The sequence below is a fragment of the Triplophysa rosa genome, linkage group LG16, assembly GCF_024868665.1.
Source record: "Triplophysa rosa linkage group LG16, Trosa_1v2, whole genome shotgun sequence".
Lineage (NCBI taxonomy): Eukaryota > Metazoa > Chordata > Actinopteri > Cypriniformes > Nemacheilidae > Triplophysa > Triplophysa rosa.
Window position 1 is genome coordinate 3,892,692 of NC_079905.1, and position 23,101 is coordinate 3,915,792.

Genomic DNA, 23,101 nt, shown 5'->3' on the forward strand with positions numbered 1-23,101 from the left:
GGGCTGAGGCGTTACCTGTTTTTAACTCTTGGTCGATTTTATTCGCCCTTGGTGCTCATTTCTGTGACAGCCTAAAAAACAAGACTATCATAACGTTTGTCACATGCCACACATTTGGGGTCTGTGCGTTGGACTAGCACTATAGCAGAAAGTTGTGCTCTTAACTCGCTCTCGCGATATTTTGATGTCATAAGCCGACCGTTCTGCGCAGCGCAAACACACCCTTTGAATGACATTTCACATATTTTTGTACGCGTGGCTTAAAATGTATAAAAACAGGGAGAAGTGAAGGAGTAGAGACAGAACTTTAATGGTGGTACATACCGGAGAGGCGTAACGGAAGTTCTCCCTCTAGCGGACTCGGGAGGGAACTGCGGCGCCAGAAGTGGCTCGAGGCCCGGGGGTCCTGCCGGACTGAACATTAAACCAACTCACCTATGCGCCCGGCGAACCCCTGCAAACAAACAGCTGTCTACCATCCCATAATTTAAAATGACAGTTCTTTTACTAAATACTTAAGCAAACACAATGTATTTTAGAGCACATTAACCTCACAAAAAAGTTACATGCATTTAAATAAAGGGACATCTATAGCTGTTATATCAGATGACTATGTCCCAAATTGTTTTTAAAACTTTTAATAGCTTTTAAAAACCCAAAATGTTGAATCATCAATTTGGTACCTAGTAATAAATATATTTACATATTGGGGCAAAATATTTCTACAGGGTTGGCCATTAAATTGAGTAAGATGTTTTCAGGATGTCTTTAAGAGGAAAGCAATTGGTGGAAAGCAGAAAAAAACTTCACACAACTGTGCTGTAATAAAACCTTTACTTACACATGGTACATCCAACAAAAACAGATTCTGAATTAATGACAAAGCAAAAATAAAATAAAACAGACTTTCTTCTTTCTCCACACTCAGTACAGTCAATTACTTCCACAACTGCCGGACAGATTAGAAAACAGTCACAAAAAGTAGAGAGAGGGGCGTGGGGAAAAAGACCCCCAAAAATAGTTCTTGCACTAATACATCAGAATACACAGATGTAAAGCATGAAAACAGCAGTTGGAAAACATAGTGAGAATCAAAACATTTTCTTTTGGTGGGAGTCAATTTGGAGTCTCTTAAGATCCCATTGAACAATCACCATCTTCATCAGAACCCCAATGAATAAAAAACACCTCCCATTCACCTGTAAACTCATCCAACACCTCACTGTATGAGTGAATTAAATGAACATGTGTTCAGATCAAATTTCACAACAAAATTAAAAGAAAACAATCTGCAAAGACATTTTAATACCATTAAGGCGGCTTGTTCTTGCATTGTGACATTATTCCATCACAAACACCATAAAGTACATTAAATAACTTATTCCACATGAGCTATTCTCTGCTTTAGTCATTACAGTAATGATAATTGTCCATTTTTTCAAAGTAACATATTTATTCAGTTTCTCTTTTGATTTTGTACAAAAACGTGACCTGAACCTGTTCTTAAAAGATTTCCACTTCACCTTCGCAAATACCTCCACGTCACTCATGCATCTTATGCATGTCTTTCCTTAAAGAAACAAACAAACATTCACCGATAAGCCACAATGAAGATCAAACTGAATGGGCTCTCAGACGGTAACGTGCATAACCACTTCATTCTCAGGCAGAGATTAATTCAAGTTTGCACTGTGCATATTTCAGAGCGCCGCTCGGCTTCAAATACACAAACAGGAGGGCTTTTCACACCTGACAAAAATTGCAGCGCCATGGCCTAAGAAAAAAGCACTAACAGAACCCTCAAGATTTTAAACGCGTCCAATCTGCTCAAGTTTATATAAATAGTTTAAAAAATGGGCTCTATTTAGTGATCATCACAGTACTCAGTCAACCAGTGGGGGTTAGGAACACCCATAAGACGACTCGCCTCACACCTGTTTGGCAGTGCTGTATCATTTCAGGTGAAAAAGTGATAAGTCTGTGTAAGAGTTGTATTACTCATTTCACGAAACTAACAGAGAAGGCTTTAAAATACATGATTAGGAGTAAACGTAATATAAGGGGGGAGTGAACCCCAAAAGACGGAGGGTCGGCCAAATTTCACTTTCATTTAATTTTTATTATAGTAAAGCAAAAACCAAATATGATAAACTGCAATCAAGTAACAGAAGATGGGTCCATTGCACTCCATTTCAAGAAAATCCTTACAGATCTGTGAAGTATCTAAACATCTCATCATGATACCCATCTTTTACAAAATGATGCAACACACACAGACTGACTAGCAACTCCAGCAGGCCATACGAAAACTGCAAACACTGCACATCAAAACTGCCATCCGTGCAGTTACTGAGCAGACCATCGACACCATCTTCACTTCTGCATTAATGAAACAAAACATGCAACCGACACGTCTCTGAGAAATCTAAACTGCTGGGAGTACAGACATCATTCACATTGTAAAAACGGCAAGATCCCTCCTACCACGTGTCCAAAAGAAAGTGGTTTCAAAAGGGACGGCAAGAATTAAGCAACTGTTATAAAGGAACAAAGCTTTAACTGGAAGTCTGGATTCAGTCACGTCAATGGCAAGCATGTATTGTGGCAAACAGCACAATTCTTGAATTCCCCCTGCGAACCACCTCAAAACCAAACTAAGAACTATGTGGCTAAAGCGCAGATCTGTTTCTCAGAAAACTGCATATGATATTCATACTTAGTAAATTAAGCACCTGATTAATGTATACCACCGTTTTATCAACACTTTAAAACATTACGCCGAAGATGGTTTATTAAACTAGAAATTAGAAATGGGCGTGTATTAAATTCAAGCTTATCTGAAGAATTGCATATTTCGATCATTGGTGCGTGTCATGCACTGGCGTGTTAGTTTATATCGGTGTATAACCTTTGTTGTTATTAGCAACAGAACAGATGAGATCACTTGCTAGTATTGTCTATCAAATCTTCAAACACAGTCAGTATTTGATTCAGTCGCTATTTAAAATGACTGAGATTGGTCGATTTTGGTCTGAACCCCAAAAGCCAAGCAGTATATATTCTAATTGTATCCACCATCAATATTGGGCCATTTGTTGAATGCAGAAATGTTTTCAAGACTCTTGACAGCACGTTTAGCTCATCTCCCAGACTTTACTTCCGCCCTCCTCCCATAAATGCATAGATTGTAATGGATGCTGGTTTTTTGAGCAGAAGGTGAATTCTTGTGTTCGCTAGTGGCCCTCAGACCCTCCTGAACAAGACAAGATGCGTTTGAAAAAGCACACTAGTGAGCTGCAGGGATCGGTTATATGCTATGACGGAAGTGACCTGTGTGATGGAATGTAAAAGGTCCTTTTCGCAAAATTTTACCTACGAATCTGTTGTTTGTCATGCCATTGTTAGTACCGGCTCATTACAAAGGAGTCTGCTTACAAGTCGATTTCATCACTGGTGAAAACACAGAAAACAAAGTGGCCTGCTACTGCAAGGACAAGAGTGGTCAGACATGTTGCACATAACAGCACACACACTTTATAAATATCTGAATTGTTTCAGGAAGGTGGTGTGGATTTAATTCCCAATTGAGGAATTGAAGAAAATATTAAGAAGTGGATGATTGGGATTATGAGATCTGTGGTGATGGCAGAAAGTACAAGGTCCTCTAGAAGCTACCGAAATCTCTTAACATCCTATTTCCTATCAGGAAGAAAAACAAAGAACAAAAAACAAGGTCGACCCTCCTATTGCCGCAAAAATAGCAGGATTCTCCTGCAAGACTCTGTGCCTTTAGGCTCTCTTCGGAACATGATCAAAAATCCATGCGCCGTTAAAAACCTGCATACATTATTCACAAATGTAAAACTTTGGCCTGCATTTCATATGGGCCAGATGCAGCAAGCCATTAATTTCAATGCCATTTTAAACAACTCATTTCATGAGTACAGTACAAAGGATGATTTCAAGATTAAAGCCCAAAGATAGCATGTTAGCAGTGTTCCACAGTCACATTGCATTCTGGGACTAAAACGGCAGGGGTCTGCCATGACTCGATTCGTACCAGCCAAAGGGCTCGCTGGGTACATTTTCTCGCCCCAGTCACAAATGCACTGTGTTCAGCCGGCAAGCTAACTGCGGTGAAAAATGAAACAAAGTACAGTTTGTGCATTCAAAAGTAACATACAGTCCAACACGACACACAGGAATCTGTCAAATCAATCGTTTTAAATCTGGAAGCTGAAGTCTTAAAACCGGAAGCTGAAGTCTTAAACCGAGGATTATGATTTGAAAAATAACATCTCTCTGTAAAACGTGAACATGGAAAACAAGATTTTTTTTGGACAGCTGAAGTCTTTTTTCAGGGCTGTACTGGTTTGAAGGTGCAGTGGGGACTCGGGAGAAATGGGAAAGGTGATAATGAAAAGTGAGACACAGCAAAGCCCCAGAGTCCAGGAAGGACTGCGATACCCTGGTGCAAACCGGATTGAGCTGGATCGAGATGGGTCCAGATTAGGTCAGCTGATGAGGGGCTTCAAGCATCTCCATTAAGAAGGTGTCGATTGGGGTGTCGCCGATCAGCTTGAAAAAGAACAGGTGCTCCAGACACTTCAGGCCAATGGAACGCAGCGCTGGCAGCCGGAGGAGGAGCTTAGCAAATCTGGAAGCGTAGAGGCAAAGATTTTAAACTGAATACAACCGTTTTAATGCAAAGCTATGTTTGGAATATAATCATACTGCACAGTATATACTGTATAAGGGCTATTATTTGTTTTAAATAAAGGTCCAGTCTATGAAATTTAACGGCATCTAGTGGTGAGGTTGCGAATTGCAACCAATGGCTCACTCCACCCCTCCCACCATCCTTTCAGAGCACTACAGGGGCTTACACAGCACTAAGATGTTGTCAAGTATGCAGAAGGAGATAACATATTTATGAAACGCACTCTGTAGAGCAGTTTGTCCGTTTAGGGCTACTGTAGAAGCAATATGGCGAATTCCATGCAAGGGGACCCGCGCAGTATGTAGATAGAAATAGCTCATTCTAAGGTAATAAAAACATAATGCTTCTTTGTACACCTCTGAAGACACAGTAATGTACAGTATATTATATTGCATTTCTGTCAATAGATCCAAAAAATGACACACAGCACCTTTAAATAAAACAAAAAATATTGCAATAGGCAATGAGACATATTTTAAACAGTACGTTTAAAGCCAAGAGCCCCATTAATTACTTGTGTACTTCACATGTTCAGGATATGCTACTGACTGACTATTGTGAAGTGTTCAGACTAAGAAGCAACATTTCAGGACCAGCTGATCTGATATATTTACCTGCCCTGCTGGTCAGGATATCTCTGTTTACAGTAAGCCTCCAGCGATGCATAGACTTTCTCTCTCAGCAACTCCACCTCACTTGGGCTTGACAAACCCTTTGCATCTGCAAAGAACACAAACAGTAAAATTGTCATTAGCTGCTACATGTACGTGACTTTAAAACCCCAGATTCGCTCCGAGCAAATGAAAAACTGTCTGCTCTTACCTGGGTTGAAGAGGATGATGGCTCTCAAACATCCCAACTCTGTTTTGTCCATCTGCATGTCCCTCATCTTGCTCACCAGCTCCGTTAGCACCCTGATGCCATAAAAAGGAGCGAGGGATGAAAGCAGGAGGGGAAATGCAAGCAGAGAATAAAAGAACATGTTTGAAGTTAATGTTTGAGGTCGAACACATTACAATCAGGTACAAGACAAAAAAGTGAAGCCGTTCTTACAGCCATTTCCATTCAAACAAAACAACACCCTGGTGACTATATAACAGCTTCAGATTTCTGCTCACCGTGTTCATAAAACAAAATCACAATATTAAATCAACTTGACAGAGCATGCAACGTTAATCATCAGTCACTCCGGGTAGTGTTGTGAATCCAGTGTCACCGTCAACCATCACATTCAAACACAGACACACATACACAAGGTCAGCTGGGTCTTCACCTGCCCCAAACAGCCCCAGACATAACAAACTGTCTTAATTTACAGGATTTCCTGACTGCTGCTGTCTTTAGTTTATGGCGTGTGGCGGAGTGTTATTACCTGTCGAATATGGCCCCAACCTCTGCATTGTGCGCACTCTCCCTGTGTATTCAATCACAATGTGTTATTAGAACGTCAGTACACATTTCATTATTATATAATGTCTCCCTGCTCCAGAAAGGCCCAGGCAGACGGTAAGACTCCCAGTTCAAAGAGTAACAAGCTACAGGCTCTTGTTAGGAGGATATCACACTGTGAGCGAAGCTTGAAATGACAATTCCCAGCATAGCACAAACACAACAAACATGACAGACAAAACCTTAGGAAAGGGCTCGACGATAAAAATGGCCTAAACAAAACCATTTGGCTTTCTTTGAGGCTTTGAACTTTGGTGTTTTGCAAATTTTAAATGTGTCGCCAAAGTATCATTGCCTAGCTAGCTAATAAAGATAAGGTTTGATCAAATTTTCCATACTGCTAAAATGCACATGCACATACGTAGAAGCCACATGAATGCACAGCACCTTTTATTTTCTTCAAAATTAAAATGATTTTAAGAGACGCACACAAATCTGGCAGGATTAAATGGCATCTAATGCGTGAGCCAATGAATGCAAAGCAGGAAGCACAAGCATACACAACACATGGCTTTAGCTTGACAGAGCTGTAAAAAAGAAAACGTCAGGTGAGATGAAAACACAAGGACAGAAAGCTCACTTCTGAAGCAGAGACATTATGACAAAATGAATGGCTATAAAACACAGACCTTCATATGAATATCACAGCACGTTAGCAGACACAATGTGTATGAAGCATGTTAAAAACAACAGCCTGTAGCTTGCTATTCCTGGATTTGCACAGGAAAAAAATACAAAAAAATAACGTGGAGTCTCGAGGAGTCTTAAGAAATGTGCTCAATTTGCTTTGTCTTAGAATAACAATGCAACAAAACAGCTAATCACAGAGCACAGGGTTCAAATGTGTGCGATGTGAAGTCATTTTCTTGCTGATTTAAGAATTAAATCAGAGGAGGAGTGTTTCACAGACTGTAAGCAGAGGAGAGTTGGTGCACGTCTGCGTGTTTGTATGTGCATGTGTCGTGCGTCCTTTCTGGTCGTGCTGCGTCATTCTAGAAAGGCGCTTTGTACAGCAGCGTCGCGTCAGCCAAAGACGCAACTACAAGCCAGCAGAATGTTGGGAGGTGGAAGATCTTTATCTTTCTCATGCCACAGGAAAAAGCAAACCACCTTGGACTTAAATTGTGTAAGAACCACAGGTTCATGTGTGTGGACTCTACTTCAACCATTTACACTTAATATAAAGCTGAGAAGCATTAAACCATCTACTATTAATACAATTCTAATAGGGATGCACCGATACCATTTTTTAAAGACCGAGTACCGATATTTTTTTCTGGTACTCACCGATACCGATACCTATAACCGATGCCTGTATAATATACAATAATACCAGTATCTTACTGGTACATTTTCTTTTTTTCTTTTGTTTTTAGGTCTACTTAAATTTAAGTACTATTTTTTAATTAAGTTCTATTTTTTATGATAAGTAGCACAATTTTACTAGCACATTTACTTCAGTTTACTAAAGTAAACAATATACTCTGTGGTTGGATTATAAACAATTTAAGGGGGGTGGTGTGGTAAAATGTGAGTGCATTATAACTTGTTCAAGTCAACCGGACTTTTATTTTGACGGATCGCCGCAAATGGTGTTTGTTTATGTGTTTGTGTCCTCGTACAGTGAACGCTGGCGCTGAAAGCTCCACAAGCACAATGCGTTCAGTACAAGCAACCGCACCACTCTTTCACACACGGTAACGCAAAACAAGCAGAATACATATTTAAACAGTATCTGAATATTTCGTTAACTGTTACCTTAGGTGTTAAGCGCTAATTTCTTGTTAGGAAATGCCTGGATTCCTCGATTCCGTCCGCGTTATCCGCATTGCGGAAATCATAGGGCTCTATGTATGTCATGTGAGGTATCGGTCTTTGGTATCGGTGTGTCATTACGAGTACGAATACATGAGCTTGGTATCGGGCCGATACAGATACTGGTATCGGTGCATCCCTAAATTCTAGTTTGTCTAAATTACCTGAATTTGATATCAGCAAAATAAAATTGCTATAAGAATACAATTATGACGCCAGAGTATTTGTGTAACACTAAAAAAACCTTAAGCAGAGATGTAAACTTTTCTTTAGCACTAATACGATTTTTAATAATCCTAATGTTGCTAGTATTTATATAAAAGCAAGGTTATTGGCATTATGCGTATTTGCTTCTGTATAACATAGCCAGTTTTGTTTAGGAAATACCAACATCTACATAAAGGGCGATTTATGGTTCTGTCAGACCTCGCTTGGGTTTTTATTTATACTTGCGAGTTGTTGTCCGTGCCAACGTGCAATTACACATGCTGACCTCTAGTAGGCAGTGTCTACAGGCATGTTGCTGGCAGTATCAAGGCAAGCGCTTGTTGCACATGCACTCAGATAAGCATTTAACAGGGATAGCTGAAAACAGACAGTGCATTTTGTTACAGCTTGAACTGTTAAATATAGAACAAATCATTTATTTAGATAATTAATTCAGAAATGCATACGAGTAAAACGCGTCGAGTTGACGCGTTGTTACATTTTTTGGCGAGGTGCGCAACTGGGCGTCAGGCTTTGGCGTAGGGTACGGCGTATGATATGCGGCTCTGCGTATGCTACGGCGTAGGTCTGACGCAGAACCATAAATCGCCCTTAAAGCCAAAAACTGCCCACTGTTCTTATGTTCTCCAGTCTGTGGTGATAAGACATGAGTATTACCTGTCAAAGATGGCCCCCACTCCAGCGCTGTGAGCACTGTTCCTGTGCACGTGGAGGCCGGTGGCCAACAGAATGCCATCCTTCACCGCGATGGAGCGATGAGAGAATGAAGCGATCAGGAGCTCATTCCAGCCTGACAACACCAGAGAGGATTATGGGAAACTAAGCGGATTTGTCCTTTTTGAATGAACATTTCCTTTAACATAATACAGTTAAAACGATTCCAGATTGGACGCAAAAGAGCAAATATTAATAATATTGGCTAACATACGAGTTATCTTCTATAAAAATGATTCAGCCAGAATATTTGTCAACAGATCCCAACTAAATGCGAATTTAAGGACTTTGAGAATCTCTGAGATGGTAAAAAGTCAAGAGAGAGGATTTTACCGGCTCGCAGGAGGATGACCTGGTCATCCAGAGAGAGTTCACTGAAGTGAGGGATCCGTTTCGCCCATTCAACCAGAGTAAAGAGCTGTTTATCAGCAGCCTGGCAGATATTAGTGACCGGGTCATTTGGCTGTAGGGATGAGAAGAGGAAACAAAAATTGTCAATACTGGTATTTAATAGTAGGAATTTGTCTTTTGGTGAAATATCACCCTGAAGATTTAAGATCACACTATGGGTGAATTCTCATAATGTTTTACTTACAGAACTGCCCTCAGAGCTGCCGTCTGCATGCAGCTCGGTCTTCTGCTCCACTGCCATTTCGGCCTCCAAAATCTTCTCCACTGGCATTTCTTCATTGGCGGCGCTGGTGGACTCCACCTCGCCTTCTCGCTCCTTGTTCCTTTGACGCTCTTCCTGAACGGCTGCATCGCACACAGGGAAACGAGGAAGAGGAATATAAGAGGGACAGACAGAAATGCAAGACAGAAGAGAGGAAAGTGACAGAGATGAAAACAAGTGGAGAAAGACACAGAGATATGCAGATACATGTAGTTCCTGGTTAGTTTCAAACATCCATTCACACCCTTAATTCCTCCAACTGCATTTCTTCTTCAGTGACCCATTAAAAACTAAACATGTCGGTTTCTTAATGCAGATTTTAGAAAAAAGCATTATCACATGATTAATATCTTTTTGCATCGTCGTGGCAAATGGGTCATATATGAAAAAAAAGCTTGAAAGTAAAATCAAATTGGCACATGCGCTTAATATACTACAATATATTAATTTATACTACTAATAATACTACTAATATCAATTTAATATGGATATAAATAAGCATACTGCACAGTTGGCATCTTAAACTTTCGACGTCTATTTCCTCATTCCACAATCAGAAAAACTGTTTATTCAGAACATTGATATGAATGTGCAATGTTAAGGCACAGCATCCAAAAACAAAACGATTCTACAAGGCATTAAAAGCTAAATCATTTTTGACAAAAAATGTTCGAAAAATTGTGAATGTGACTCCTTCGATGGTCTTGTCCATTAAACACACTCATTCAACTATGCATTCACACACACACAAACGAAACACCCCGCCCTCCCCGTTTTCTCCTTACATCGCTGTCGTTCATCTTGGACCACTACAGAAGGAGAGGGAGAAAGAGAGAGAACGAGAGGAAACAAAAGAGGGAGAGAGGGGACAGGAGTTAGTGGTGACAACAGCCCCCTCCCCCTTTCCTCTCCGTACCATAATGTTTATGACAATTTTCTCCTACTATTACAGTTAACCTGTTGTGTAAATCTGTAAGTTACACAGCTCCACTATATCTCACTTTTAAAAGGTCAATATACATACATACATACACCCTCCAGTTTCACTTCTTTTGTTTCTTCCTCAGTTCTAGAAAGCACTGGCTCTCTCTTTCTCTCTTCTTATTTGTGATAAACCGATATTTTGGCCTGGCTTTCTGCCCACTTGAAGTTACCTGCTTTCCCAATTATTACAGTACCTACTAAAAGGCTAGACCTTTGATCATTTCCAAATGATCTAAAGTTCATTTTTATGACTTTCAATAGACTTTTGGACCCTCCTGTATTTCACTATTTAAACGTTTTCAAATGGGTCATTAAATAAATCTATATCGGTTCACCACAACTCTTACCTCATTATATGTGTATGTGTGAGGTGGGACGGGGTGTTCTGGTTCTTACCCTCTCGCTTCATCCCCATGGCCAGGCACTTCTGGTAGCGGCAGTACTGGCAGCGGTTCCTCTGACGTTTGTCCACCAGACAGTCTTTGTTGTCCCTGCACGTGTAGCTTAGGTCCTTCCTCACGGTGCGCTTGAAAAAGCCCTTGCAGCCTTCGCAGCTGTAAACGCCATAGTGCTTACCTGGAGAACGAAAGAAAATATGAACCGTTTAGTTTTACTGTAGAATATAAATTGCAATGTTTCAACTTGTGTATCTTGAATTCCATATTAATGCCTCAAGATAATAAATATGTGTAATGAAGTTGTGTTTACATATTTATTGATTGATTTTACAGATATTTCTAATTGAAAATTAAAATTGTAGTGAATAAAATGCTTATACTTTGTGTTTAGTTAACCTATTTAATTAGTATTGTTTTTAGTTGAAACCCACGGTGACATACCAGATGAGCGGTCACCACAAATGGCACACAAGCGTTTCTGTGAGACCATGGGTCCGGGGCTGTGGCCGGACAGTGGTTTCAAACCAAAGGGCGGCTTCACATCATCAGAGCTGCTGACAGCGTGCAGGCCCGACATGGACACGGTCGAGTTGATCTGACAAGGGTGAGGGGTGGACAGATGGAGAATGTGATAAAGTGACATGAAGAGCATCAAAAGGTTGTTGTTCAGAGAACGATCCTTCCTTAAGAAATAATCACAACAAATACTTGAATCTGAATCACAAGGTTAATTGACGGTGGTCAGTAACACATGCCTGATTAACCCTAAACCCTTGTTAAGCCAAGATCACATCACACAACTTTAAACGTCGGCCGATTGCTGAGCTGTTCAGACTACATGCCTTGCTCTCTGTGAAGTCTGGAGTCTTTAAGTTGTTAATGTGTTCACACTACGTGAATGATCTGCAACCGGAGGCGACACACTACACGAGCTGCGAACAATTCTGTCACCCAGTGACTCAATCCGGTCCCCAAACCACGCTTTGTCACGAAACAACGCGAGAAGCGGAACGGAAAAACATGCGACACGGGAATTGTTTATGTGAAAATGGACGTCGGAAAGAAATTTGCGCTTCACGCTGTTTGCTTGATGATCTGCTCGGAAAAACCTAGAAAAAGGAAAAAACAAAGGATATGGGTGAAAGAATGGATCAGCATACGGGGGCAGTTCCAGTGAGCTCAACCCATGGCTTGCTGTCATTGGCTGTGGAATCACTTGACATTACATGAGGTCGAGTCGGACGACAGCTCTAGATATTTATCATGCTAAATATTTGTCTGCCGTCTGCGAGGCATCAGCGACGCGTCAGGGAGCCTCTTTGATGAGTTGTTTACTAGTTCACACATAATGATGGGCGAGCGCTGATTGCGCGCTGTTTTGCCCCCGATCACAGCCCGACCTGTCGGCGAGCTCAACGACTTGCAAATCGGGCTCAAAATCATGTAGTGTGAACTTGGCATTAACTGATCACAACTAGATTTTCCATCCATTTCCCCAAATCACATATCCAAACCCTGTGAGCACAGGCGAACGGTGATCATTCAGTACAAATCTCGTTTTGATTACATTTCAGTGTCATTTGAATAACCCCCCCTTAAAAAAAAGGTAAATAATCATCCAAACAGAGATGAACGCATGAACAAAAAGAAAGCAAGAGGAGCATCAGAAAGTGAGAAAGGGTACAAGGTCTCACCTCCATATTTCTGGGAAACATGCTCATCTGTGAAGCAGAAATGCAGTGATGAGGAGGGGGGCAGAAAAGCTTGTGGAGTGAGTGAGTCGACACTCTCACTATTCTGGTCTCAAAAACGTGCAAATCTACCACGCTGCCTTGTGTTATAACAAAAATTTAGACTATGAATATTTGGAACTCTAATGTACAACGGCAAATACTTTTGAATGGTCTTTAAAAGAAAGGTCAAAATACGAAATCACCAGTTAAAGATTAACCGTTTTAAGGGAAAACCTCAAATTACCTCTGTACATAAACTGGGATTTTAAAACTTTGGAACCAGCAACCTCTGAAACTGCACCCCAAAGCCTGCAGCTCTAGTGACAAGCTCATTTTTTTCAGTTTTTATTATCAATACATGCAAAAGGAAAAGTTAGATTTTCTAAACAAAATATAAGTGGTTTGTAAGCCAAAATAGTGGCATGCAGTATCTAAGGTGGTTTCACTCATCCATTTATTAACAGATTATTAATTAGCAAAGGGGCGAAGTCAGTGGGGCAATGCATGGATAATGTAACAATTCTTTGGAGGTGTTGCTAAAGAGCTTTTATTATACAATGATCTATAAATATTGCTCAGGTCGCTTCTTCTATGCAAGTCCGTTTTCACCCACTCTACTGCTCGCAAGAAAAAAACATATGTACAAATGTCAAAGGTATTAAGTGTTCACCTGTGGGCTGCTGATGGGGCCATAGCCCACTGAAGGAGTTCCAGGAAGGCAGGGAGAACCCAGAGAGGAGCTGATGACTGAGAAGGGAGAACCCATGCTGCTGATGGGACTGTTCACCGCAGATGTGATGGGTGGCAGAGAAGTCATGGCGGCGGCTGATGGAGCCAGTGGTGGTGAACGCTGACCTGATGGTGGTGAAGATACGGACGAGCTGTCTGGACTTCGGGAATCTGCAGGGAGTGAGGAAAGATTACACTTGCAGTTTGAATGTGAAGTAAAACTGCTATTACATATGCATTCATTAAACGCATTAACCAATGTGTTTACAATAAACAACTGTGCAGTAATGGAGAGATAGTTCTTGTGCTCAGAGCAACAGAAAAATATCAGAAAATAAGAATTTAAATTTACAAATATTACCATTCTTACTGGGATTTCTAAAAAAAGCATAGAAATGCTCTAAAAACATATAACTTAATATTTGAATAAACACAACCCTCTATTTTTAATGCTACACAGTACAATGGTACACTGAGGGGTGCAAACAAAATCAGAATTCAGAGTTCTAAGACTAAAATTGAACTGCAAAGACGAGAAGATATAAAACAAAAACAGTCTCACCTCTGCTGTCGCCCATTATGAGCGCTCGGGCTCTGCTAATCACACCGACTCAGTCGCTCTGGTGTCGGACGACTGTTCAACTCAAGACCGCGGACTGAGGCCCGGGCCGCTGGCTCTTTAACTAACCCAAGATTTCCCTGCAATTTACAAAACACGTAGTAGATGTGTATGAGACCTAAACCACAAGCACACGAAACAAAAAATCTTCACCGTGTTTCCAAGCGAGTTGCATTACATTTTGATGTTAACGCGACGGAAATGTGTACATTCTTATTTTCATAAAGTCTTTAACGTCTATTAAATTCATACAGTTGATTAAATATATAATAGATTTAATAATACGTTGTTTTACTCCAGTAAACCATCATATATTACGTGCATGCGTGCGAAAGGCATTTTCTATCGGCTAACGTTAGCCGATTAACTCGTCTGGTAGTTTCAGATATTTTTGCAGCAAAACAAGCCCTTGTTTTCTCGTAAAACGACTAACGTTATATAAACCCACCCGAAAAACTCGTCAGTCGTGTTTGACAATGACAGCGAGCTAATATATTGATATTCTGTATAAAACCACATGTATTTATATTAGGCTAATCGCCTATATTAGCATGTTAGCTGGCATGCTAACAACTCTGCAGGCACAAATTATGGCTCACAGCCAAACAGCATAAAAGCAAGCGCACTATTATTACAACGGGGTTTCATATCTATATCCCTACCTAAAAATATACATAGCAGCTACGTTTACCTTATTTACCTCGACAATTATGGCGAATCGTGGTAATAAAGGTTTAATTACTACCAAGACGCTTCGCTACTATCTCCTCGGTGTGATTTTCACAGTTGCCCTGGTCTTCCTTTTTGAGAAGGAAGCTGAAGCTGTTTATGTCTGAGCCATGAAACAGACGCCATTTTGGCTCATACAGAGAAACAGTTGAGCCAAAATGTCCAACTCTGTGTGTGACTTGTGTAACTAGATTCCAAACAGACTGTTTTATACTGTATATAAAACATATAATAATAATTTAAAACAATTGGTAAACAATTTTGTAAACTGTACAGCGGGCGTCTTTTACATTCTTTTTTTTTATAAATGTGTGAATGACATAATAATAGTAAAAGCCTGGCACCAACATTTAGTTCGTCAGAATTCTATAAATGTAAATTCTGTTATCATTTATTCACACCTTATATAACTAAAGGGACACCGAAGATATTTTGAGGAATGTCTGGTTTGTGTCTATATAATGGAAGTAAATGGAGGCAATGTTGTTTTCTTACAAACTTCCTTCAAAATATCTTTTGTATGTGTGTTCGTCAGAATAAAGGTTTGGAATGAAAAAAGCATGGTTTAACTTAGCTTCTCACTTATTTATCTGTAACATTACAAGAATCTATACACATATACCAACATATGACAAGAATACATTACTCATCTTACTCTACAAATGAGCTTTTCAGGTGAAGTAATAATGTAATGGTGTATTTTGCCTGTTCTGTACAGTTCATATGTCAAAGAGTGAGCTAAACACATTAGACATTGTTATTATAACATTGTAAATTTATTACCAATCAATGTCCCGAAAACAAGGTCATTACAAACAAACGCTCTACCATTTAAGTCCACACATCACACACAATCCATTTTCATCACCCTCATCATCTTTATTGGGTTTAAATAGAACCTACAAAACAGAACATGCAAGATGTACAGAAACGTTACATACAGGTGAAAATATGAGAGTATATTAAAGAATGAAAGGCCACCTGGTCCAATGTAAAACCACATAATGTATTGGCATCACACACTGTTAAACTGAGTTGTTGTTTACTTTTATCTATTCTCCTATGACGAAAGTGCTTCCTGACAGTATTATGACATTCATTCAATATTTAAATATTAAATATTTGATGACTTACCAGCATTTTAAAGCAACTGCAATGGATGTGTTTCATAGAATATGCACAAATTTTGCACAGCTGTTACAGTTCACTAAAGTTACAGAACAGTCGAATATGACAAGTATAGCATTTGTTTATGCTCTTTTGATACTGAAGAGTCAGTTTTGTATCAAGTGCAAACATCAAAAGCAAGATATTAATTATTTAAGATATTTTTCCATTTATTAATTGATAACAAGCAGAAGGTCGGGTCGGTGGGATGTGTTTAATAGGATCGGATCGCAGGGGGAATGGCAGCACACTCTTCTGCGTTCAGAGAGTTGTCAATCACAGGTCTGTATTCCAGAGTAACCTGAAACATGTTTGGTCATGTTAGCTCAAAACATATTTGTTTCCTACATGAAGTCTTACGAGACAGATTTAAGGTAAACAAAGGAATGGTTAAGGATGGTGATGATGTAGTTACCTTTCCTGTTTTGGGATCTACATAGGAGAGTGTGTGTTTCCTCCAGTGCTGCTCAAAAGGCTTCTTCACCTGCCCTTGCAGTGGTTTGGAAAAATCATACTCATCCATACGTTCCTATCAGGAAAAACAAGACAAACAGAGTCTTTACAGACACAAACTGACTACCAGCTGATAACTTTCATTTCAGTGTGGTTCCCTCACAAAGCTACCCTGTATATGCCAAACAAGTACTGAATACTTTTATGGTCATAATACACAAAATCAATCAAAAACAAGCTGTGACAATTCTTTGGAATTTCTTCTTTTGGGTTAAAAACGATGTACATTCGCGTTTGACAGAATTTCAAATTTGGTTTGACTATTCCCTAACACCACTTTCTTAGCTGCCATATTCTTATAAGATCCTTGTAGTTCCAATATTTCTAATCGCTGTACTGTAAATTTACAAATGAATATCAGAAAATCACTAGCAATTCTGCGGTGTTCAAAAATTTGACCTTGAAGTCCTCTCGGGCGTGAGCACCTCTGCTCTCTTCACGGGCCTCAGCGGAGACGATTGTCTGCACTCCGTTCAACATCAAATTCTGCAGCTCTAGAGTTTCCACCAAATCAGTGTTCCACACAATACCTGAGCAGACCAAAAAGAATTGAGCTTTTACAGAATGGTACATTTTATTTTTTAATATTCATATTACCTACAGTTAGATTCCTAAAGAGCGTTATTTATTTTAAGTGCAATGACAGTCAAACCTCTGTCAAATGTTTTGATATCATCCATTGTTTTGTAGATTTCACCCATCTTGACACAACCCTCCTTCAGGACAGCTCCAGTACGGAACACAGCCGCGTGACTTTGCATGGTCTGAGATCCAACAGAACAACAGAAACCCAGGATTTAATACATGTGATTAAACAGCATTTTATAACAGGGGCGACCATCTTAAGTTAAAGGGGTCATATGGTGCAAATACGTGTTATAAGTTGCCCATGCATGTATTAGACACGTAAAATTGCAAAAATTATAGTGTCGGAACAAAAGATGCATTCTATCTAAAAGCGAATGCTCACCTAGACCTGCCTGAAACGCCTCGTGTAACCACACCCCCACAAACTGACTCTACGTCAGTTCGTGGTATGATTTGACTAAGACCGCCCAAATGTATATGCAAGTAAGGTGGGCGTACCTGTCAGTACAATTGACCCTTCGCTAAGCCACGCCCGAAAACCGCCACAGGCCAATCATGGTTTAGCAACCGTAACTAGGCGCGGGAGGTCTGTCAAGCTTTCGAGCGAGGGAAACATGCCGAAGCGTTGTGCGTATGGATTGTGTAAATCTGATAGCCAGTATCCTAAAAGTTTGGACAGGGTTGTGGAATTTTTTCCCTTCCCGAAACCTAAAACCCAAGGGGAGAAATGTCGGACGTGGATCAAGCAGTGTGGAAAGCCTCATTCACAACTAAATGTGGGACATTCTAAAACGCTTAACGTGAAAAACGCTTAACGTACCTAAACAGCGATCAAGGAAAACCAACTTTCTGTCAAACCTTCCTTGTATTAAACACTTCAAAAGAACTGTCAAAAGAACGAGCTCTTGGTCCTTTAGAAACATTTGTGCTGTTTTGTTGTGATGATCTTCCAAATATGGTAAGAGGCGTTACATTTCCGTCACACGCTTGCAGTATTCAACCAATCACTACGCACCGGTTAACTGGCCAATCATAGCACACTTAGCTTTTCAGAGCGTTGAGCTTTGTAAAAATCTGCATGTTTCAGAGAGGCGGGGCAAAGAGGAGATTCAAACATGCACAGTATGTGGAAATTACAGGGTTTTTTAACCTTAAATCGTGTATACACGTTGCATTACATCTAAAACAAATGATAATATTCGTTTTAGCCGTGTCATATGACCCCTTTAAATCACGCAAATCTTACATTAGCTACTGACTATCCTGACCAGAATTAGTTTATTAGATACATTTGCTCAGATTTTTTGGTATTGTTCAGTTCCCCAGCCCATGAAGTGCCCATGTACCTTCTGCATGTTCAGCCTGATCTCTGATGTCCTGGTACTGCCGTTTGCAAAGCGGATCTTGTCCAGATTGGAGACAGACGCCTCTCCTGCACTGGGTTTCAGAGGGGAAAGCTTCTCTCCTGCAAAAACAGGATCATAAATCATTATAAAATTCACCAAAGTTAAATCATTACCATCAGCACCACATCCATTAAACATTTTGCTTGTTTAATAAGAATTTTTGGAAGTGATGTAGCTACCTGGAGTGTCTGTCTCAGCGATGGTCAGGGCACAAGCACGTCCAAACACGACCAGATCCAGCAGAGAGTTGGCGCCCAGGCGGTTGGCACCATGCACTGACGCACAGCCGGCCTCACCACAGGCATACAGGCCTGGCACCACCTTATCCTCTCCATTCTCATAGGTGATGACCTGAGAGGATTAGAGAGAATAGTAGGATGATCTCACAACCTGAATGCTGTTTGCGATTTTCCTTTAAACAAGACAACATTTTTCTCTTTAGAATACCATGCATCTACAAATCCTGCATCTAGAAAATAGAAAGTTTGTTTTGATTCATGTTGCTGTGGTTTAAAACGAACTTTTGACATGTTAAGTTAGTGTAGTAAATTGTAATACACTGTAAAGACAACATAGGCAAAACTGACAAGTCAAGTCAAGTTCATCACAGTTTTAAGGGTGTCAGAATACCTGTCCCTTATAGTTGGTAGGGATGCCACCCATGTTGTAGTGGACGGTGGGTAATACGGGGATGGGCTCTTTTGTGACGTCCACCCCGGCGAAGATCATGGCGGTTTCAGAGATGCCTGGCAGGCGGGCAGCCAGTTGCTGCGGCGGTAGGTGATGGAGCTGAAGGTACACGTGGTCTTTATCTGGGCCAACACCTCTGGGGGAATCACATTTTAAGAAAGTTAACAAGTTAGTTTCCGATAGTGTAAAAATAAATCCAGGACAATATAGGTTTTTCGATCATTGATTCTTAGTTTATGACCGATAAATCAGGTTACATTCTTGTGTTTGTATGTCCAATTTAAATGTCAATAGGCCTCATTCATGAAACACGAGCAGAACGATTTTTTGTGTAAATCATCTGTAAAGTCGTTTTGAAGTAAATTTTAGGATTCATGAAAATGTTCGTATTTTCAAAATGTTAGGTGGTATGAAAGAAATGTACACCTGCTCCATATCACGTGTAAATAGTGCGTAAAACCGCACGTAACATTCTGTATTCTTTTAGACAAACTGATGACACTGCATTTTGATGCACTATGTATCGTAATGATATTTCACGAGTTCTTTTGCCCTGTCTTTTATTATGTTTTACTTTTTTACTTTGTGTAAAATGCAGAGCTCGTCACTGTCCTTTTTTACACAGCCGTCCAATCACAGTGGAGAAGAGGCAGGACAAACACTACATTGACCAACCATCATACACGACAATGGAGAAGTTCATATTAATGGTTACTGCATTTTCATATGAAGTAATATGAGCGTGCATGCGCGCACACACATTTTACTATCAAATCTGAAGTTTACGAAGTATTTGTGTATCCGGAGGAGAGTTTTCGGGAAGGTCTGTTTTACGCGGATTACTCGGAATTTACACATTTACAAATGTTTCATGAACGAGGCCCAATGTTTTGGACACATAACAGAAAGCTTAATATTAAAACAATGCACATCGCACCTTCCTTCTCTGATCTCAATGGTCATGGATCGTGAGACCACGTCTCTGGAAGCCAAGTCTTTGGCATTGGGCGCATAGCGCTCCATGAATCTTTCGCCTTCACCGTTAATTAAGATTCCACCCTCCCCACGGCAGCCCTCTGTGATCAGACACCCGGCTCCATAGATACCTACAGGAATGACATCATAGGTCAATTGAAACTCAGTCCTAGCAGTTGGCTGAGAGCAGCAGTGGGAGGAGGCTGATATTTATATCAGAGATTATATCAATTATACTCATGCATGTAAACACACACAAAAAAACTGCAATACATAACTGTTCAAAAACAGATCAGCACTGCTTATATAATGTATGAAACAATCATATTGAGAAAGTATGCTTTATAAATCACTTTCACAAAAAGGTAGATGCTCACCTGTGGGGTGGAACTGAACAAATTCAAGATCCTGGCAGGGAAGACCAGCACGTGTCACCATGGCATTCCCGTCTCCTGTGGTAGTGTGTGCCGAAGTACAGCTGAAATATGTGCGGCCATAACCACTGCAGAGACAATTCAAAAACAAATAAACAATAAAGCACATGTATTAATAACCTACGTTCTGCATAATAATTTAATTATTATTTTAAATGGCATATTTAATTCAAACCACTTAACAGACATAACCAAACAAACTCCTAAATATATAAGAAATCAATCGTTACTTCAAGTAAAAGCTACAGTTTTTACTTTCCCACAAATCTTCTTAATGCTTAAAAACATCATTTCTCACCCTGTGGCAATGACTGTGTTCTTGGATCTGAAACGATGTATGGATCCATCCTCCATGCACAGCGCAATGACTCCCTTGCACTCTCCATCCTCCATCAGCAGATCCAGAGCAAAATACTCCACAAAGTAGCTGGTGTCATACCTTAAAGACTGCAAAACAATGAGAAACCGTTTAGCTGATGTTGCCAGTTCAAGGAAGTTAATAACTGAATGTTAACGCTTCTCATTAGCACCAGACAAAATGCATCCAGAATGTCCCTCACCCGTCCATAGAGCGTGTGAAGAAGAGAATGACCCGTCCTGTCCGCCACACAGCAGCATCTGTGAGCCTGTCCACCTTTACCAAACTTCAAACTTTGACCTCCGAAGGCTCGCTGATAGATCTTCCCATCTTCCGTGCGGCTGAACGGCATGCCGAAGTTCTCCAGCTGTGAAGACCAGCATTATAACACTTGAGAGAACAACACAAAGGATGATCCCATTTTCTAACAATGAGAGCACAATAACAATGAGAGTGCCAGCTCATGTCACTGTCCCTCACCTCCACCACTGCAGCAGGGGCTTGTTCTGTCATATAGTGAATGGCATCCTGATCTCCCAGCCAATCAGATCCCTTCACTGTGTCATAAAAGTGCCAGCGCCAGTCGTCCTCCTCCATGTTGCCCAATGCAGCATTAATCCCACCCTGTAATTATTAAATAGGTGTGTTTACTTCTCTAAGAATTCAGTTTTTACACTCATAGAATAATAGCACATGTTATAATAGAATATTAGTGAGATCACAACAGGACATATCAAACTTAGAGAGACTATAAGAGGTGCCGTCTCAAAGGTTGAGCGCCACCTTTGTGAACTTTAGACTTTATATTCTAAAGCAAAGCACACAAGTCAACTTCATTTCAGTTTGCTCAAAAACATACACACCATAAAAGTGTGTTATTTAATTTATACCAGAGGTTCAAAATGTAAGAAAATCTCCAAACCTGTGCAGCCACTGTGTGTGAACGGGTTGGGAAAAGTTTGGTGACACAGGCTGTGTTAAAGCCGGCCTCCGACAGACCGAACGCTGCACGCAGCCCCGCGCCACCGGCTCCAACAACCACAGCGTCAAACTCATGATCTACTACTGGATATTGAGTGGAGATCTGACGGAGAAAAAAAACACAAAGATCACACAACTAGTTTTGTTTTGCTCTTGCGAAACTACATTTTACAACATGCGTAATAGTTCGCAGAGTCATGTATTGAAACCAAACAAGTAAAACACTTACACCATCTGAAACTTTGGCATCTCCCTTTTTGCCATAGATGGAGAAATGCAGTTTGCGGTTGCTTGCCTGGCATACTGTTGGAAGCTGGGAAAGTGAGAAAATTCACACGTGACATTGATTTAAGAATACAGCTTGCTTTTCATAACTATTTACATACATCACAGTAAGGCAACCTAGATTGCGACAACAATCACTATTATGATGATCATCTTTTCTCAAGTTTTTTTTACAAACCCTGTAGAATGCATATGAAGGAATGTATTAAAAACTACAAACTGATGAACTCATTGGCATGTACACAGCTTTATGAATAGTTATGCAAACACGTCAACAATCATCTTCAAACTTTACTAACGTTAAGTCACTTCTGTCTGAAACCATAACACCAAATCAACTTTTAGGCAGCCTGCATTAATTCTCTTAAAAATAACCGATGAAGACTTTTGACAATCAAGTAATCAAACCCAAAATAATGACATCTGCTGTCAGCATCACATGGCTAATGCTAACGCTGCCTGCTTGACCTTCAGTGAATCCACCGTTTACAAACTTCCTCACATTTTTTAAATAAAACTCACAATAAAAGATGCCACCCGAGCACCAATGTAAAAGACCAAGAGCAAGTATCATTATTCAACGCTTGTTTCGTGAATAAAAACAGAAATACATGACAACGAAACTTATACGTAACAGAGCCAATGCGACTACTATGGAACAAGTTACTTAACACTGCAGATGATGGTTACAAAACCAACTAATTTTAGTTTCATCCAAGAATAACGCCGGTAAATATACAGCATGCACAGGCAAAATGACATTAATCCGTAAGTATGCACAAGACATAAGGTATCTTACAGATTTAAATGATACAATTTTTCTCCCGAGGACACGGGAGGCAGTGCACACAGCGGCCATGTTGCTGAATTCCGCCCAGCACGCACGCGCCAGTTGAAACTGACGTATTAGCAG

The 23,101-nt window shown here is 40.2% G+C and overlaps 2 protein-coding genes across 9 annotated transcripts; both read right to left on the bottom strand.

Annotated features, from left to right (window-relative positions):
• Positions 1 to 817: 817 nt before the first annotated feature.
• Positions 818 to 14,868, bottom strand: rxrba (retinoid x receptor, beta a). Of its 8 annotated transcripts, none has more exons than XM_057354432.1 (14): positions 14,763 to 14,868; positions 14,006 to 14,142; positions 13,385 to 13,614; positions 12,676 to 12,702; positions 11,423 to 11,576; positions 10,980 to 11,159; positions 10,385 to 10,408; positions 9,522 to 9,682; positions 9,260 to 9,389; positions 8,870 to 9,002; positions 6,093 to 6,134; positions 5,543 to 5,634; positions 5,335 to 5,440; positions 818 to 4,657 (listed from the first exon to the last, which is right to left on the bottom strand). In XM_057354432.1, exons 2-14 carry the CDS (start codon positions 14,019 to 14,021, stop codon positions 4,510 to 4,512), a joined length of 1,443 nt encoding a protein of 480 aa, XP_057210415.1. In that variant the 5' UTR covers positions 14,022 to 14,142; positions 14,763 to 14,868; the 3' UTR covers positions 818 to 4,509. The 8 variants fall into 8 exon arrangements, with proteins under 8 accessions (XP_057210415.1, XP_057210414.1, XP_057210418.1 ...); XM_057354431.1 differs by having other exon boundaries at positions 14,754 to 14,867; XM_057354435.1 differs by lacking the exon at positions 12,676 to 12,702 and having other exon boundaries at positions 14,754 to 14,867.
• A 781-nt stretch (positions 14,869 to 15,649) lies between these two features.
• On the bottom strand, positions 15,650 to 23,082 carry sdha (succinate dehydrogenase complex, subunit A, flavoprotein (Fp)). Its single transcript, XM_057355569.1, has 15 exons — positions 22,988 to 23,082; positions 22,133 to 22,216; positions 21,845 to 22,006; positions 21,403 to 21,546; positions 21,125 to 21,289; positions 20,863 to 21,011; positions 20,508 to 20,632; positions 20,093 to 20,261; positions 19,096 to 19,291; positions 18,645 to 18,816; positions 18,406 to 18,524; positions 17,124 to 17,235; positions 16,871 to 17,001; positions 16,374 to 16,487; positions 15,650 to 16,259 (listed from the first exon to the last, which is right to left on the bottom strand). The coding sequence occupies exons 1-15, from the start codon at positions 23,045 to 23,047 to the stop codon at positions 16,173 to 16,175; spliced, it is 1,989 nt and encodes a 662-aa protein (XP_057211552.1). The 5' UTR covers positions 23,048 to 23,082; the 3' UTR covers positions 15,650 to 16,172.
• Between the last annotated feature and the right edge of the window lie 19 nt (positions 23,083 to 23,101).

Excerpts from the sequence above, each read along its gene's own strand:
- rxrba (XM_057354432.1), bottom strand. Across the intron at positions 10,409-10,979 it reads CATGGGGATGAAGCGAGAGG|TGGTCCAAGATGAACGACAG; the intron begins GTAAGAACCAGA and ends CTCCTTCTGTAG. Across the intron at positions 5,441-5,542 it reads CATCATCCTCTTCAACCCAG|ATGCAAAGGGTTTGTCAAGC; the intron begins GTAAGAGCAGAC and ends TGTTCTTTGCAG.
- sdha (XM_057355569.1), bottom strand. The coding sequence starts at position 23,047 with ATGGCCGCTGTGTGCACTGCCTCCCGTGTCCTCGGGAGAAAAATTGTA. Across the intron at positions 20,633-20,862 it reads AACACAGTCATTGCCACAGG|TGGTTATGGCCGCACATATT; the intron begins GTGAGAAATGAT and ends TTGTCTCTGCAG. Across the intron at positions 16,260-16,373 it reads TAGATCCCAAAACAGGAAAG|GTTACTCTGGAATACAGACC; the intron begins GTAACTACATCA and ends AACATGTTTCAG.